The sequence below is a fragment of the Ambystoma mexicanum genome, chromosome 1q (genome assembly GCF_040938575.1).
Source record: "Ambystoma mexicanum isolate Mex_15411 chromosome 1q, UKY_AmexF1_1, whole genome shotgun sequence".
In the NCBI taxonomy this organism is placed as follows: Eukaryota; Metazoa; Chordata; class Amphibia; order Caudata; family Ambystomatidae; genus Ambystoma; species Ambystoma mexicanum.
In genome coordinates, this window is record NC_090922.1 from 582672095 (window position 1) to 582689487 (window position 17393).

Sequence of the window (17393 nt, forward strand, 5' to 3'; positions counted from 1 at the left end):
CTTAAGGAATTGAATAATCAATGGCATTTTAAAATAAGATACCTCCTCTGAGGTGCACTTGACAATGGAAAGCTCTGTCAAGTATCCTTTAATGGTCCCAATCTGGAGCCCCAGATTAGCAAAATGTAACAAAAAAGACAACACGATAGGTGTATTGCATTGAAAAGGGTCCACATCCTTTCCCCTACATGAGCTGCAGAATTTGTTCCAACAGCAGCGGTATAAGGATTATTTTGCTACCCTTCTGGCCGAATGCATAATTTCCATTACGTCGTCCGGGAGGTCCCAATCCTTGTATTTTAACCTCTCAGAAACCATGCGTGAAGGTTGTGTGTCCTGACCTCTGGATGGAGAACGTGACCCTCCTTTCATGAGAGAAGGTCCTCTCTTTGCGGAAGACGCATTTGAGTGCAGATGGACATGTCCAGAAGGTCTGGGTACCACGTCCTCCTGGCCCAATTAGGATCATGCATTTCCTAAACTTTCTCAACGTCCTGATCACGTGAGGAATAACGGGGACTGGAGGAAATTCATACAGGAGTGGAAACTCCCAGTTCACTACGGATGCGTCTCTGAGAGGTCCCCTTGAGGGAAATTCCATGGAGCAGAACAGTACGCACCCCCTGTTGACACTGGTCGTGAACAGATCCACTTGAGGAGTTCCTCTAAGGGTGAAGATTTCTTGAAGGCCTTCCTGAGCTAGTTCCCACTTGTGGGAGACCGTGCTCTGCCTGCTCAGAGCGTCCGCTGCTGTGTTCTCATCTCCGGCTAGATTAACTGCTGATGGGACGATTCCTTCTTGAATTTGCCAGAACCAGAGCTGCATCGCCTCTCTGCACAGTGGTAGTGAACCTACGACTCCTCTTTGTGTTGTCCATTATTATCATGAAATTCTATCCCCGTACAAAGGGCAGAAAGGCCTTCAGCGCTAGCCTTATTGCCCCAGATCCAAAAGATTGATGTGTAGTTTGACTCCGATGGAGATCAATGACCGCTGATTGTCAGATTGTTGGCAGTGAGGCATCCGTAACTACTGCTATCTCAGGCCATGGTTCCCAAAAAGGTTCTCCCTTCAGAATGTTGTCCTCGCAGGTCCACCACAGAAGGTCCTGATGCGACTCTGCTCGGAACCTGAAGAAAGTCTGACATCTTGCAACGCCCCCCGGCAGCCCTCTACACCTGCCAGAAAGCCCCCTCCCCGGCAACCACCAACATCTACCAGCAAAGCCCCCCAGCAACCATCAACATCTGCCAGCCAGGTCCCCCAGCACTCATCAACATCTGCCAGGAAGGCCCCCTGGCACTCATCAACATCTGGACCACAGCAGGCACTTCAGCTGGAAGAGCCGGAATCTTCAGTGGCCTGCGAGCAGGAGGAGGCACAATCTGCAGTGCACAGTGAGACGGAGGAGGTGGCAAAATCTGCAATGCACAACGAGCAGGAGTAGGTGGCACAATCTGCAGTACACAGCACAGGATAAGGCAGACTCCCGAGGCCACAGCCAGCAGGAGGAGGCAGAATCCACGCCACTCAGGCAGGTGAGCATACATATTATACCTGCAGATGGCTCATGTGCACACAGCGTAGTGGAGCCCAGTGGCCCTGACACCCATAGCGACGACGCTGTGTTCAGTCCCACAAGCCCTCGGAGCCAACCTCCCTTGCCACAAACAGGACTCTGCCACATCAGAGACATTGAGGGGCGACTAACTTTGCAAGGAAGGGCGGTAGCAGGCAATACACAACCTGGTCAGCCAGTACATCACTGAGGCACAACCTAACCGGCACACCACGCAGGACGCCATGCGCAACATGTATAGGATGCTTGGCAGAACGACGGAGGGTATCCACCACCTGGCCAGGCGTGTGCGAAAGGGCAATGGGGTGATGTCCAACATGGCAGTCAATTGACAGCTTGGTGACCGCCATTGCTGCACAACAGAACATCACCACCACGCTCGGACCATCCTCCAGCACTACATCCAGCAGCTCCATTCAGAGCAGCCATGTGCATCACTCGCAGCAACTAAATCGCCTCAAGAGCCTCACCCCCATCCTCCAAAAGGGGCCGCAAATAGGCCCGGTGACAACTGCATGTGTGGAGGGAGTAGTTAGGACGGGTAGTGGGTGTTGGAGTATTGGGTGTGGGGGTAGTGGGGGAGTGGGGGTTGAGGTTTTGGGTGTGGTTGTAGTGGGGGAGGGGATGTGGGGTCAAATCAAGGGGACAGTAGTGTTAGGTAAAGAATGCAAATCTGTACATAGTTTTTCCTTTTTCAATACACTTGGTGTAGCACAAAGAAATGACTGGACATTGCTTCTTGAGTGTTTGTCCCTTTAATCATGTACAGTGTCCAGTGTCCAGTGTGACCCATGCCCAGTTCCGTGTATGTTACAGTCCATAAATGGTAGTGGTCAATTAAATCTTGCCCTGTTGCACGTCCACCATTGACATTGTGGCACTGAGGGAATCCCGCATCTTCCTGTCCCTCATCCTCATCCTCATCCATCATGTCCATGTCAGGGAGCAGGGGGATGTTGTGCTAGATGCACATGTTGTGCACTATGGCACATACTAGCACAATTTCGCCCACCTTCCCAGGTCCGTAAATTAGGGCACCCCCTGACCTGCTGAGGCAGCGGAACCGGGCCTTCAAAAGGCCAAATGTCTGTTCGATAGTGATATGAGTGTGTGTATGTGCACGGTTCTATGCCTCTTCATGCCTGTTATGTGGTTGCCTGATGGTGGTCATGAGCCAACCCATCAGGGGATACCGGGCATCACCTGCATGGGAGCAAGAGAAAGGGTACTTGTGAATTATTTGGTCATTCCATGTTGGCACTGGCTGTACATTGTACATATGAAAATGCAACTGAGCACAGGGATTCAAAACTATTCATGGCATGTGTCATTCTGCATGGGCCCGCTAAGTGAATTTAGGGCTGATCCATGGGTGGGGATGGGGGGTGCAGTTGCTGTCACATGGACCTGCACACCCAAAAATCAAGTGCAACAGACCACAATGTGTCAGGTTTAATTGATGTGTTACCTATGAAAATGGACTGTGCATATACACTGAGTACCCACACATATGCCTAATTTGATTCATGTAATACAGTGGTATCCCCAGTATGCATTCTACATATACAGGTCTCCATGAACACATCCATCGACACCTACCCCCATTGGCCTAGATCAGATATCCATTGGTCGTTTGTTTCACGGATGAAGGGTTGCGTTACTGTAATATGGCTTGGTGGGTGTCGGCATGGTGGAACGGAGCTACATTGGATGAGTCCTGCACCTCTGATTCATGTCTTGGTGGTAGTCAATCATGGTAGATTTTTCAATGTTCATACATGACCCATTGTACTTGGAGGTGTCCCTTAAGGTGTCATGACAAGCATACTGATCCGCGGTGTACCTGCGTATTGAGTGTAGTGACTGATTTAGTCTGGGTTGCAGGTGGTATTCTCCCTGGCAGGGCCGCATGACTCATGAATAGCTTTGCTGAGATCATGTATTTAATGCATGATTATTTTGCATGCATTGCACACCATCTGTTAATTCAGGGAATGGTACAGCTTCCTGTTGCAGTACACTACCTCCACAGCATGCCGTACAACCAGCTCAACATATGTACAGTTGAGCGCACTGATGACGTTGGGCATGCCTGCAAGTGCATAGAATGCTACTTTGGTGAAATTCACCTCCTCTGCAGTCCATCGCAGGCTATTAAGTAATCGCATACATGGGACCTGAGTGCATCTAGCACCTGGTCGAGCACACGGGAGAAGCAGGGTTGGGAAATTCCGTGTGGCTGCCCCACTGTGTGCTGATAGGTGCCTGTGGCAAGGAAGTGTACCACACACACTACCTTCAGCAAGGGGGGTGGCTGTCCGGATGTTGATTAAGCTCACCAGGTCATCATGTATGAGGTCCACTACTGTGGTGATGGTGTCCCTGTTCAGCTGGTACAGGTTGTGGATCTGGGCAGGGGTTCGATTGAATGAGCTGGCCCTTAGGCTAGGGATTGGTGGCTGTCTGTGGGGTACAACTGCCTGCACAATGTGTATGTGCTAGCCCATTTTCGCCCTCCTTCTCCTCCTGCACATCCACTGCATGCTCTGGCTCACTGTCTCCTCCAGAAGTAGCTGTCCAGGCATGTCCTCCAGCTCCAGTACTGCTAGTGCTAATGGTAGCATTGTGAATTTGGGAGGGTTGTGGTGTGTGGGTGTGCTCCTTTTGTGCTGTAGAGGAGGAGCTAAGTACCCCTACTCCACCTACCCCACCTACAATTCCAGTGAAGTATGAACCAAAGTATGTGACATTTACTGCACCAAACAGAAGGCAAGAAGAAGAGCAACAACTCTGTGCAGTACCCATAAGAATACCCATACCTAAGAGAATATGGGAGGTGAAGTACCCATTGAGAAAACCATACCTACATCCAAGACAATATGATGGCCATTTGATTGCGATTCCTGATGAAACAAAGAAACTGAATGACCAGGATAAATGGTGACGTCATACGAAACTAAATTGACCCCAGATAGAAGATAACCAGACCAGAGAGGCAGACGATTTGTGACGAATAAAGAAGTACCAAGGATAAGTGACATCTTGGGATCAAGATGAAGAGACTTATGCCATAATCATGATTAAGATGCTTAGTTCGTTCAAACGTGTACAGATGCAATGCAACCAAGCAGCAAAGCAATCATGAAGCTAGCCAAATGCTTGTAGTAAATAGATCATGGCAAGCGCCAACATATACATATATACCTCATAGATACATATGGATTGAATAAAGAATGAATGTTCCACTGTGTATATAGCAGTCTAGAACAACAAGGAAGGCCTTTTATTCAGTGTCGCAGTTACAAAAGCAATTGAATTAAAACAAAACATATTTCAGCTAAGGAGTTGGATGAGCCAAAGAGCCATGGTCTTATCAGATCTAGAATTGGCTGACATTAGATACAATTAACGTGAAAGAACAGAAGCTCCTGTTCAAGAAAGTCAAGTGAAAACAAAAGACGTCAGAGGACCAGTGTAGAATAAAATCAAATACACAGAAAGGCTCAAATTGGGGTGTCCAGTCACGTGATGGAAGAAAGTTGGACGCATGAGGAGATCACACCTACGCACGGAAGCCAAACAGTACCCATACTCCTTAAAACATCTCAGAGAACAGTGAAAACTGAAGGCCAACTTCAAACACTAATTGACAGTGAACCATTGAGGTGATGATGGAGTGTTTTTTTAATTGGTGGGAATCTGGTATCAAGACAAGCTCACCCGCACCTGGTTGTTCAGCCTGCATGCTGCTCACGTAGGTGGAAAGTTACTGACGGGGGTTAGAAGCCAACCAATTGCAGAGGACCACGTAGTTGGAGGTCCTAAAGTTTGTGTAACCAATGGGGCGTCATACATTTAGTGACGTTCATAGTGGCCATTTTGAAGGAAGGGCTTAGTTGCCCCACCTGATGTTAAATATACAATTCTTTCTCTCTGTTACTCTATAAAGATATAACACCTATGCCTAGTTATTCACTTAGAGCCAATCCCGCTTCCAGATAGGTTTTAGAAGTTTGCCGCGTAGGATGACGTTGGTAGTGACACAGGTTTACACGTCAGTAGTGACAGATTTGGTCTATAAAAATGTTGTTTTTTCTTAAATAAGTTGGGAGTTGAGTATCGAGCGATTGCTGATGTTCGTTGTGCTCCCTGTTTTAGTTACTTACATTAAAACAGACAAACTTTTACCAAGCTATTTGTGTCGTCTGAATTAATTATGTTTGAGTAAAATCTGCATCCCCATCCATCTCAAGGGTATTGCTAGCTCAAAGGGCTGGAAGTCTCCAGTTCAGTGCTGTGTCAGACTCCATTGCCTCCACCTGTGCTGATTGTGGCCACCTGTGGCAGGTTTTTACAGACCAGATCCCTATTAACGGTTGCTACGTGATGCCAGTGTTTACGGCGTCATTGTATCCGTTATTACCGGCATGGCCATGCCGGTAATTTCATGTCCATGCACCTCTTGATGTGGCCCTAATTGCGGCATGCCAGTCTCACCGGCATAGATGTGACATGTCAACGCTGATACAGGTACCAGTGTGGCCAGCCATGATGGAACCCTGACGATGCCAGTGACATCGACATTGCATGTTGGAATACTCTGGTCCGGTAAAGGATGCCGGTACGGTAATACCAGCATCGATTTTACCAGATTGGCAACCTTGTAATGAGGTCCATATGTCTTATCTTATGTTATGCAATGTTGTGTGGTTTTATACTGCGCCAGGACACCACTGCAGTTTATTTTTGGAAGCGCTCAGACTCCCATTTTGAAAATACATTGCACAAAGACTGAGGGAATACCTCATGTACTCCCATGCAGATGGCCACTGAAAACATGGATATTTTAGGATGTGTTCAATGCTTAGCAAGTGGAGGTTTATTTTCGAGCTAGGCGGGTTACCCATTTAACCATGATGTCTGGACGTACCCAACGAATGAGAGCAAATGGAAGAAGGCACAATAGGATTTTCACTCACACTCTGTCAGAGCTGCCGACAATTTGGCAAGTGATTTAAGTGGTAGGTAGGGATCTTTCACTCACTTATTTCCTCATATTTGCAGATCTCACTGGTGAAGTTCGAAGCAGAGGAACCAGTAACGGTTTCAATAGCATTCCTTCAAAAGGAGAAACCATCTTTTAAGTACAGGGATACTATCTGAAGAACACAGGGGCCAACATGCGCCCAATGATAGACTTGGCAGAGCACACCAATCAAGAGAACAAGGTGCAATAGTTCTTTCACCAATTGATAAAAAATAATTTGACAGAGTATCATAGGTTTTTTCTGTGGATCCTGCCTCATTTTGGGCTGGGAATACATGCCCTTGCATGTGTGAGTGCAGACTCTGCAGCCTGCTGTGGTATGCGCAGAAAGGCTTGGAAACACCCAGATCTGGCAACTGTATGGACTGCGTGGTCATACAAATGAGAATGCGAGAACCCATGCATTTGTCCATCACTAGTCAGTAATCTATGGGCCCACTACTGTCTGTCCACCTATAAGATCCACAGTAGCTTGATAGAAGACTGGACTGAGAGCGTCCACTTACACATTTTTCCATCTAGCTGGATGCTCATTGAAAGTTATGTGGATTGTTGACTGTGATTAAAAATTCAATAATTACTATTACCGTGTGAGATGATGCGAGGGTCTCTGTCTGATTATGATTTGACCACCATAAGCATGCTAAAATGTATGGATTTTAGGAAATCCTTTAAGCAGTATTTCTGAAATTAGGTATGTAATGTTTTGCACATTTAAAGTAAAATCTATTTTCATACCTCTTTCGAGGATGGAAGTGGATTGGGCACCGTATGATATGATATGTTATTTATAATGCGCTTAATACCCAGAGGTTTCAAAGCGCAGACTGTGTCACGTTAAATAATGCACAGAAGAGTAGTATTGACCTCTCTGTGCATTGCACTGCAGAGCCGGTGAGACGGTGGGCTATGGGTATCTGATGTGCGCACGTTTTCAAACACTTTGCACGTCCTCATCAAATTTCTTTAAAGGGATACTTTAAACATTAAGAACAAAAACTATGTGTGCTGCTGGCTGCGTTTCAAAATGTCTACCTCCACCATTTTGGTAGCGAGATACATTTGGAGGGTTTTTCATGGGGCATTTAAACTCATAAACATGCAGTTTCTAATGCACCTGGTATTCCGTTAGGTTGCATGGAGGGAAAACTGTAGGAGTTGTAACAGGCAGGTACAGAGATATTCTGAAACCTCCCTATTTTTGGCATTTCCTATATTGATAATAGGCGTTAAACCCCATTCAGAGAAGATGACAGGAAGAGCTAGGAGCCCCTGCCACGAGCCTGACTTTACCCAAGTCCTAGCAGCCTGTGTGAGGTACTGGCCTATCACGATACCTTATTCCCCACCTCTAGGCTACACTTTAATAGCCTGAGCTGGCTGAACGAGTGAGGCAGCTACGCCTGTCATGCAGCTGGCTTTGCCTTATGCGTATTAGACTGTTATATGTAGCAGCCAGATATAAAGTCGACCTTTTACCTGAACTCAGTGATTGCCATCAGAAGGATGACAGGATGAGTTATGGAAAAGGGACTCATGACTTACTCTTTCCCACCATTGCTAGGCGTTCATAGGTATCTGCATTCTGGCAAATATCCCACTTAACACTATCCAGATCAATGGCATTCATTAGGTTGCCTTTGGAAGGCTACAAGCTTGAGAATCCAAAATGGGCCTTACTACAGGTTTTCGGGCACACCGGGATGTTTCAATCCATCTTTTTGTACCATATTGCCCACCTCATTTGCCTCGTTTAGATTTTCAGTGGTACCAGTCTGTTTTGAAAATGCTGTACATTGTGAACGTATTGTCCAAAAATGCACGTTTCCTTAGGTTGAGCCCTTTCCCTATCTTCTTCCTTCATCAGCCTCCTCGGATTATCCTGAGCTGCTGTACTGTGGTCCCTCTCCCCCCGTGCATTCTCTCTCCTCTCTGCCTTCCCTCTGTTCTATTTATCTCCCCACTGATCATGTATGCACATGTGTGTGAACATTGAAACACTGTTCAATTTAGAAAAGCTAAGCTTTGCCAATGTTTGTTTAATTCTGTCACTAACGTTGCCCCCTCCACTCCTACCAGAAGGATCTTTCATGCATTTACCACCCCCTTTCAAGATGGAGAACCTTGGTTTGATACTCTTAACCCCACCCTGATCATGCTATTTGATGTTCTTAAACCACCACATGTTTCATATTGTGATATCTGGTCTACAGTTTGAAGTCTGTTGTGAAAAACACAGCACTGCATTTATAGCTCTTAGGCCCTCAATTATTAGTTTAGCTGTTCATTCAAAAAGTCAGTCATCCACCCACCTATGTGTCATCCATCTACTCTGACCAATGCCCCTCTGACCAGCTGCTCATTTGCTCATCTTTGCCCCCACCACTCAGCCCATCCATCTAGCCATCCATCCCTGCATCCCCCTTCTGGTATTCTCCTTCTGACTAACCAAGCATTATCAGAATACATTGCAGGTGACTGCAGAGGAGGTGTGGTTTCCACCTTGCTTTTGATGCTCCTGCCTGTGTTATGCTATTATTACCAGTAATGATATTGATGTCTTCCACAGGAAGTTCCCGAGGAGGGCCGGGCCAGCATCTACGAGTCAGTGATCATCAACACCTCCAAGGAGATGATGTGCTTCAGCGACTACCCCATCCCTGAGGATTACCCCAACTACATGCACAACTCCAAGATCATGGACTACTTCCGCATGTACGCGGAGCACTTCCATCTCCTGAAGTACATCCGCTTCAAGGTACTGTCTGTGAATGTGATCTTATAAACTGGAGGGAATGGGAAGACCAGGGCAGGCCAAGAACTGCAGCCACATGGCCACAGGACAGGACCACTGGTAGGGTGTCACATAAGGGCATTACTGGAAACGGAATGGCCGTTACCAGCACTTGGTCTGCTGGAATTACTGGCATAAAACAAGTGCCGTTAATGCAGTAAATCCCCATTCCATGGAGTTCTATAGGACTACATGGCGACATTTTGCCGCAATGAATGCCCGTGCTGGTAATAAAGGCCATTTTCTACCGGGAGGGGTCAGAGTTACCTCTAACTCATAGCTGGAAGTAAATCCTTAACACCTACCAGCAAAGTTGTAGTTGGCCAGTCTGGTGAAAGTGCCAGTAAACGTTATAACTGGCACTTTTGCTGTGTATTGACCAACTCGGAATGAGGCCCATAAGACGGTGATATGGTCTTTACTGGAAGCAGGGCTCCTCCACACGCGCAAGCCAGGGATCTGAAAATTAATTTACTATGCAAATACTATGATTACTGTTACTCTGCATCACTACTCATGCAGGACATTTCAATCCACATCTGGGTGAAGAGACTCTGAGTACATCCTCACCTTAAAACTCAAACAGTAAAACAATTTTCGGTCTGTGTTTTTGAACAAAAATAGAAAAGCACACTGCCCTTTTTAAATTGCTATAAAAGAAACCCCTTTTCCCTGCATGTAAATGTAACATGTCAGCACTTCTGCTTAGACTCATGAAGCCTCATTATAAGTTTGCCGGTCCGGAAACAACTGTTCTTTCTGGACCGGCAAACAACGGGTTTGCCTGCTGGAGCCACTGTGCCCGACAGGTCTGACCCTGCCGGGTGCAGCTGCCATGGTAGGCAAGCCGTCACGGAATCACCAGCACCATTAACAACGGTGCCAGTGCTTCCATGGTCCCCATTCCCATAGAGTCCGAGAGGACTCTATGGGAATGAGCACTTACAATTTGCCGGCGCCTGACTTCCCGGACCGCTGGGGTTGTAATCCCCCCAGTGTTACAGGGAAGTCAGGTCTATTCTCAAAACGGTTTTGAAGCACAGGTAGGGATAGACAGACTTCTTGCTCTGTGAACATATATTTTCTATATACAAAAAGAAGTCCTATTTTCTATTAGGTGTCACCTTTTACTCTTCCCACATCAAGTGGAACATCTTAATAATTATCACAAATTTAATTAATCATTAATCAGCATATTTCATAAAACAGTCATAAAAATGATCATAGTACATAAAATACATACAATATACTAAAACAACACAAGTAGAAACACCATAAGTGAGTCGCAATACAGTAGTTCTTGAAGGATCGAAAATGTGTAACCAAATGACACTTTGATTCCAATGCCTCACTAATTTCAGCTTGTTTCTTATTGGTATGTTTCAGAAAACCCGACTTGTACAAGTTTCTGTCCTTTATGTACAACAATGTAGGACATTCTTCAGGGGAGTGTGTCTTGTGCTGAAATTAAAAATCTTCTTTAGTGGGGAAGAGTACCTTCTCTTGCCTTGTAATAACTCTTGGACCTTCACTGATTCATGCTGCAGATTCCCAATTTCTTATTGGAATTCTTGCTCTTCCTCCTCTCCTTTCTAATCAGAATAGGATTCTCCAATTCACTTGTTTATCCTCTCTCTAAATTACAACATCTCTGTCGGTAGGATAACACCTCTAACCTTGTGACTTTAGATATGGATGTTAATTTTAAAATTACATCACGGGAGACCCTTAATTCCAATGGTGTCAGAGGCCTTGGGTTCCTTATTCTAGTCAAGCTTTTAACAACTTGGCATGTAACTCAGGTCGGCTGGAGTGGTCCCGTATAGTTCTATTTCCCGTGAAGTCAGGTGCCAGTAAATCATTCCGAGTCCCATGGCAACCCGCCGGTAGTACCGGCAGGTTTGCTGCCGGACTCGGAATGAGGCCAATGGTCCTGTTTCAAGGGGTTATGTTGGGAAGCTGCATGTAAATGATTTGCCAAACGCATTTTTTGTGTTACAACTTGTGCATAAAATTCTAGCTCAAGGTCCAACCACTTGCAGTCACATCAGAGATGTCATTTGGGGATCGCGAGGATCACAGTGCAATTCCTACGGTCTCACCTGCGACCAACACATTTAAAAAAAAAAAATCTGTGGCTTTTTTGGTTTTTAAGCGTAAGCTCTAGCTAGCGCCATGCGGCTCTTTGTTTCTGGAGTGGGACATGAGGTACTTTCTCAGTTCGCAAGGTACATGAATTGACGCTAGGGTATGTATCTCGTAAGTGCGTTGCAGTTTCTTTTTGTATTTCCTTAAGTCTTGGGCCAAGCCACACTGCCCGTAGGAGAGCAGAGGGTATATTAAGAAGGCTTGGTTTTTTCTGTTAACATCATGTACTCAGGACCAGTGTGTTGTGGAAGCTTAGATAGAGAGTATTAAGGCCTTTCTTTTCGCAGTGGATTTTTTGCAACACGCCATATAATACAGCATTTAAATTTTTGATAATAGTGAAGATGGCGCATTTCGGCCTGATAGCATTTCAATGTGCTAATTTTGAGCACTATTCATGGAATAGATGAAGCGGTTGATTATAACAGGCAAGCAATACTTGGAAAAATCTCCAATGCTTTTTGATGTTTTGATTTTTGAAACACTTATAACGCGCACCTGACGGGCTAAACCGCATCTGGCACAGATTGGACTAACAAATGGGCCGCCTTTACCTCGTGGGCAACCCAGAGGAAAACCAAAACTAAAACCTGAATCAAATGTTTGTTTCTTAATTGTGTATGGCCTGCTTGGGCCAGCTATGTAAATAGGTAGGTTTTCAGTGCCCTTCGCAACTGATTGAATGTTTTCTGGCCCCGAATTACCATCAATAAACTGTTACATAGTTTGGGGCCATACACACTGAATCTCCGGTCGTCTCTAAACACATAATTTGACCCAGGAATTTCCAGTAACAGCTTGTCGCTAGAGCGCAGCCGTCGGGTTGGAAGGTGGAGCTGAATTTTCTTAGCTAAGTATGAGGGGGCCAGGTTATTCACACACTAAAACCTGAGGCAAAGGATTTTGAAATCTATCCAGTCCTTCACCATAAGCCAATGCAAGGATCGACAAAAGTTGGAGATTGGGGAGGATTTGCTTTGCAAATGGGTGCTGTTGTTCGCGGCTTGCTGAGACCAGCTGTCTCATCCACGCATGCAGCACAGCATTTAGCAGCAAGGGGAACATGCACACTGTAACTGATGCACGTGTGTGCATTTAACAACGGTGGTCGGTCATAATTTCGAAAAAAAATGTCGAAAGACAAAAATGTCGAAAAAATAATACCAAAAAAAAGTTGAATTCTTTTTTTTTAAATTATATATTTATTTTGGGGTCCGGGAATAAAAAAAAAAATGGTTAAAACAAAAACGTTTTTTAAAAAAGGGGGGTTGGGGGGAACCCCCCATTTCGAATAAAAAACGTAATAAAAAAAATGCAACTTTTTTTTTCAATATAATTTTTTCACAAAAATGACTTTCGACATTTTTGTATTCGAAAAAATGACTCCATTTGCACAGTACTTCCTGTTTTTAAAGTTCCCGCCCCCATGATTGGTCATAAAAGGAATGACCCGCTCACTGCTGAAATGGGAGTCCTGCATTACTCTTGCGGGCCTCCTCCTCGTCCCAGTACACCACTGATGTCTGTATGTGTGTGTGTGTTAATAAAGTGAGGATGTGTTTCTCTAGTTGGTCTCATCGTCCCAGTACCAAACTGGTGTTTCTTGGGGAATGTTTTAGGGGAAAAAACAGGGAAAGGCTAAATAGGCTTGAGGGACTTAAGACTTAATATGAAAGGGAAATGGGGATACCATGTCACACATGCCTCATCTCCACTCCACAAGTCTCCTCCACTCGGGTGATCCTCCCTCGCATATCCACCCCCAGGGTCAGGATCCAAAAGCGATGGACTTTCCCTGGCCACCCGAGAGAAGGATACAGGGGGAAAAGAAGTGAGGATGCCCTCACACCACACATCTCTGCATCCTGGGCTGGCTCATTGTAATTCATGAACCTGAGGACCTATACTGACCTGGGAGTGTTAGTTATCAATTTTTATGAAAAACAATGATTTGAAGGTGACAATGCTGGATGCCCATGTCTGGTCATTCCCACACACTATTTCAGTGTGCTTGAGATTGGTGCAGCTCTGCTACTGCAATAACTGGAAGCACTGCCACTGTAGGGTGGCTTGAAAACAAGAGAACAGCAAGAAGCATCAAAATCAGGGCAATGCCATGGCCATTTTACCATAGGAGGAACGCATGCTGGGTTGGTTTTCTGTGCATAAACAGTGAATAGGTTCCACTTACCAACTAAAGAACCCCATCAAAATGTTAATGATGATGTGTTTAAAGAAACACTTAAACAAGTGTCTAATTTTAAGACACAACTAGTTTGTTATGTTATTTTGTGTTATGTTGATTGGTATTTGTAAATTGCATTTCTGCCTTAGTCAGGGCATCCATCAACCCTGTGCCGTCGTAGCTCTAACCTTGTGAAGTATTTTGTGATCTTGCCAGTGGGACTCGAGGCAATGCGTATCATGAGGACAACTGTTATATGGCAAGGGATTTTATTGATAGCTAGGTGTATGCAGTGTCTTTATTTATAAGCGTTCATAAAGGCTCCCTTTAAAACACCCTTATTTCCCTGTTTGTCTGTGATTAACTGTGGCCCTTTGTAATGCTGTGGTCTACCCACTCAGGCTGCAAAAAGCAAAATGTGTGTTATTCTATACAAGGGATCTACGATACCTTTTAAATTCAACTCAACGTTATATTGTGTACTCTACAACACACCTAAATATTTAAATGTAAATGGCAGACCGGCCATTTCTAGGGCCGTAATGATCAAAGGGCTATCTGTAAATGTTCACTAAAGAAAGCACTGCTCTCCCCACCGCCTTAACACAAGATATAGTGAAATGCATACACTTGTGCACTCGCATTGTGTTTTTGTATTTACTTGGGAACTAGTGTGTCCGTAGTTCTGCTTGTGTCCCCAACGGACATGGATGCACCTGCTGAACCGTGCAGCTTTTTGTGTACAGAGCATGGGGCCACCATTTCTGATTCAAGGCTCTTCCTGATACCTCCTTATAATGCAATGGCGGTCAAAGCGGCACAGGAAGGGGGTGTGGATTGGAGTAGTATACGACGGCCAGCTTTGGGCCAGGCGGGACCCCTCTTTACAATGCCACTGGTGGCGCAAAAGGAAATTGGCAGGATGGGGGAGTGGTCAGGAGGCCAGATACAGGATACTTTACTGCACACAGTTGGGAATTTTAAGATTGACGATCACTCTCCCTTGAGAGTCTCTAACAATAAAAGTCTTTGTTGTTTGGGGGTGAGCACTATACAGGGGTGTCATTTCACCAAAATGGTAGTGCAAGTGAAATCACACAACCCTTGCCCTCTAAAATCACAGGAACTGATGTCGCTTGACCCCACCCCCAAGTGACATCACAGGATGTGATGGCACACAACCTTCCACCCCTTGACAAAACAGAAAGTGCCATCACATAGCATTGTTCTCAGTGCACTAAGAAAAATATGGTTACAATATAACTGTAATATGAAATCCATTTCATACAAGAATGGATCACCATATGTAGCGTTAATATCAGTGTGTATAGGCCCATATTACCAAATTACTGTGAATGTAAGCATTTTCACTTGCCTTGACTTGCCTGCTACGGCATGGAAACACAACCGCGGTGTGTTTCTGCCTACATCAGCTTTCACTTTGCGGCTCTCGGGAGTCCGAGAGCTCCAAAGTGAAAGCTGCTGTAGGCGAAACACTGCGGCATTGAAACACAACCGCGTTGTGTTTCTGCCTGCCTTGGCTATCACTTTGGGTCTCCTGGGGGAGCACCAGAGACCCAAAAGTGATAGCCACGGCAGGCAGAAACACAATGCGGTTGTGTTTCAAAAACTCTGCGGTTTTTCTTTCTAAGTTTCTCAGGCTCCTCCAACTTGGAGGAGCCTGAGAAACTTAGAAAGAACAACTGCAGCGTTTTTGAAACACAACAATGTTGAATTTATGTTTGCGGTAGCTTCAGCTTGGAGCCCACAACGTTTTAAAAGCTGCGGTTTTATTTCTACGTTTTCTGGGCACCTCCTCCTCCAAAAAAAAATAGCACTTACCGAGATGGAGCTGCAGCTTTCCTGCCTGTAGTCTCTGGTCCCCGTCCTCCGAGTCCGGCACCAATGAAGCAAAAGCCACCCAGTGGTAGCTTTTGTTTACTACAGCTGGCTGGCTTTTTCTTCATTATTGCCGCAAAGGCAAGCACAGGCGGCATCCATTTCACAAAATTGATGCCCCCTAGTGCTTGCAATTTTAAAGTTTGAGCTTCATTTGCTCAAAACATTCCATAGGGACTTAAAAAATATATATATTTTAGATATTTGTTTTATTATTGCCCATCTTTTTGGCCAATAATATTTCTGACCAAACTATTCCTTTAATGTCAAGTTTGTAGGGGCAATATAATCAATTGAATTTTAAATCAAAAGTTCATACACAAACTGAAAGGAAATACATACATGGTTCATCATCAGGCAGCCCAAGAGGCTGCCACCACCACATTGTACTTCAGTATGCCACTGACCTTGTATGTTATTAACCATACATGTCTGAGCTATCTGGTCAGTGGCATATGTGGTTGAGTAGACCTGGCTAGGACTAAAACCTATGATGGGCAGGCACACAAAGACCCCAGCAGTGAGCACTTAACCCACTGAGCTATTTAACGAGCTATTTATCCTTAAATCTCCATACCACAGCATTTGGTAATGTGTTGGCTACGGGGGTTACATTTATTATGAACAGAACTCTTATTATTACACTGCTTAGAATCAGCAGGGATATGTCATGGCGCACTAGTAAACCTGATCATTGTAGTGCTATATATTTTTTAAATAGGACTCATGAGGTTAGTGGGTAGATATCCTCATAAATGTTTCTTTTTAACTGCACAATTAATTCTACAGCATATTGTGTCACAATTGGATCGTTCAGAGCGTCTAAATCATATGCTTTTTCCTATTCCTGCTGCAAAGTGTGCTGTAAAATGTGACTTTTCGACCTGGGGCTGGGTACAGCTCCCTTGTGTCACTCACTGTGGGAATCTCTACCGCTGTAGCAAAAATCAAAAGCTGCAACCCATTAATATATGCCCAGTAAGTGAGCATATTTTAAAGTAAAATATCCACATTTAGTTCAATAGACCTTATCCTTTAGAAGAAAGTGCAGAAGACAAACCGTGTGAAGATGCAGTTGCTGAGGAGAGATGCTGTAATGGGGAGGCTAGGAGAACTATTCTGAGGCACATGTGTGAAGAACAAGGCTCAGTTTGAAAAGGCACCTCTGAGCTGGCAAAGATCATGCATGCACCCAGCTCCGAAGTGCCTGCCACCCCAGGGGGCACAGATGGTATCAGTTTCAGAGAACAGCTTTTGTAGCACCCTCAGGTGGGCAGGGATAGGTCACACTGAGGGGATCTGGCCCAGCAGACACTTACTCCAGTTCTTACCACCTTAGCACCAGAGGTGAGATGTTGAGATCAGTCTGGAGTGGACTCATCACACGGTCCTGAATCCATTCTGTCTTCCTTGACATATAGTTAACGTCAATAGCAATATTGGCTAACAGAGCCTTGTTCCCACTCAGCACTTGTTTATATGTGCCCCCTGCCTAATTTGTGGTACTGCAGGTGTATTATACCCCAGGGAGCATTTGTGGTTTTGTGTGCCTATATGTAACCCCTTCTGGTTCAGTGTGTGGATGCACCCTGAGAGATTAATGTATGTGATGCACGTGACTGTGCATAACCCCCCTCAGGTGTAGTGTATATGGGTGTAGCATTAGGCGCCAGTGCATCCCTGGAGAGCATCTGCAAATTACCCCAGAGTTGCAGTCTCATGCACAGGCTTGGCGGTCAT

General features: G+C 45.2%; 1 protein-coding gene across 3 annotated transcripts in view; it reads left to right on the plus strand.

Moving 5' to 3' along the window:
- LOC138532653 (flavin-containing monooxygenase 5-like) overlaps positions 1-17393 on the plus strand; it is a 723329-nt gene that overhangs the window by 75748 nt on the left and 630188 nt on the right. For all 3 annotated transcript variants that reach the window (XM_069641081.1, XM_069641083.1, XM_069641082.1), the window contains exon 3: positions 9197-9385. In XM_069641081.1, coding sequence (XP_069497182.1) covers positions 9197-9385 — 189 coding nt within the window. The remainder of the gene's footprint in view (positions 1-9196; positions 9386-17393) is intronic.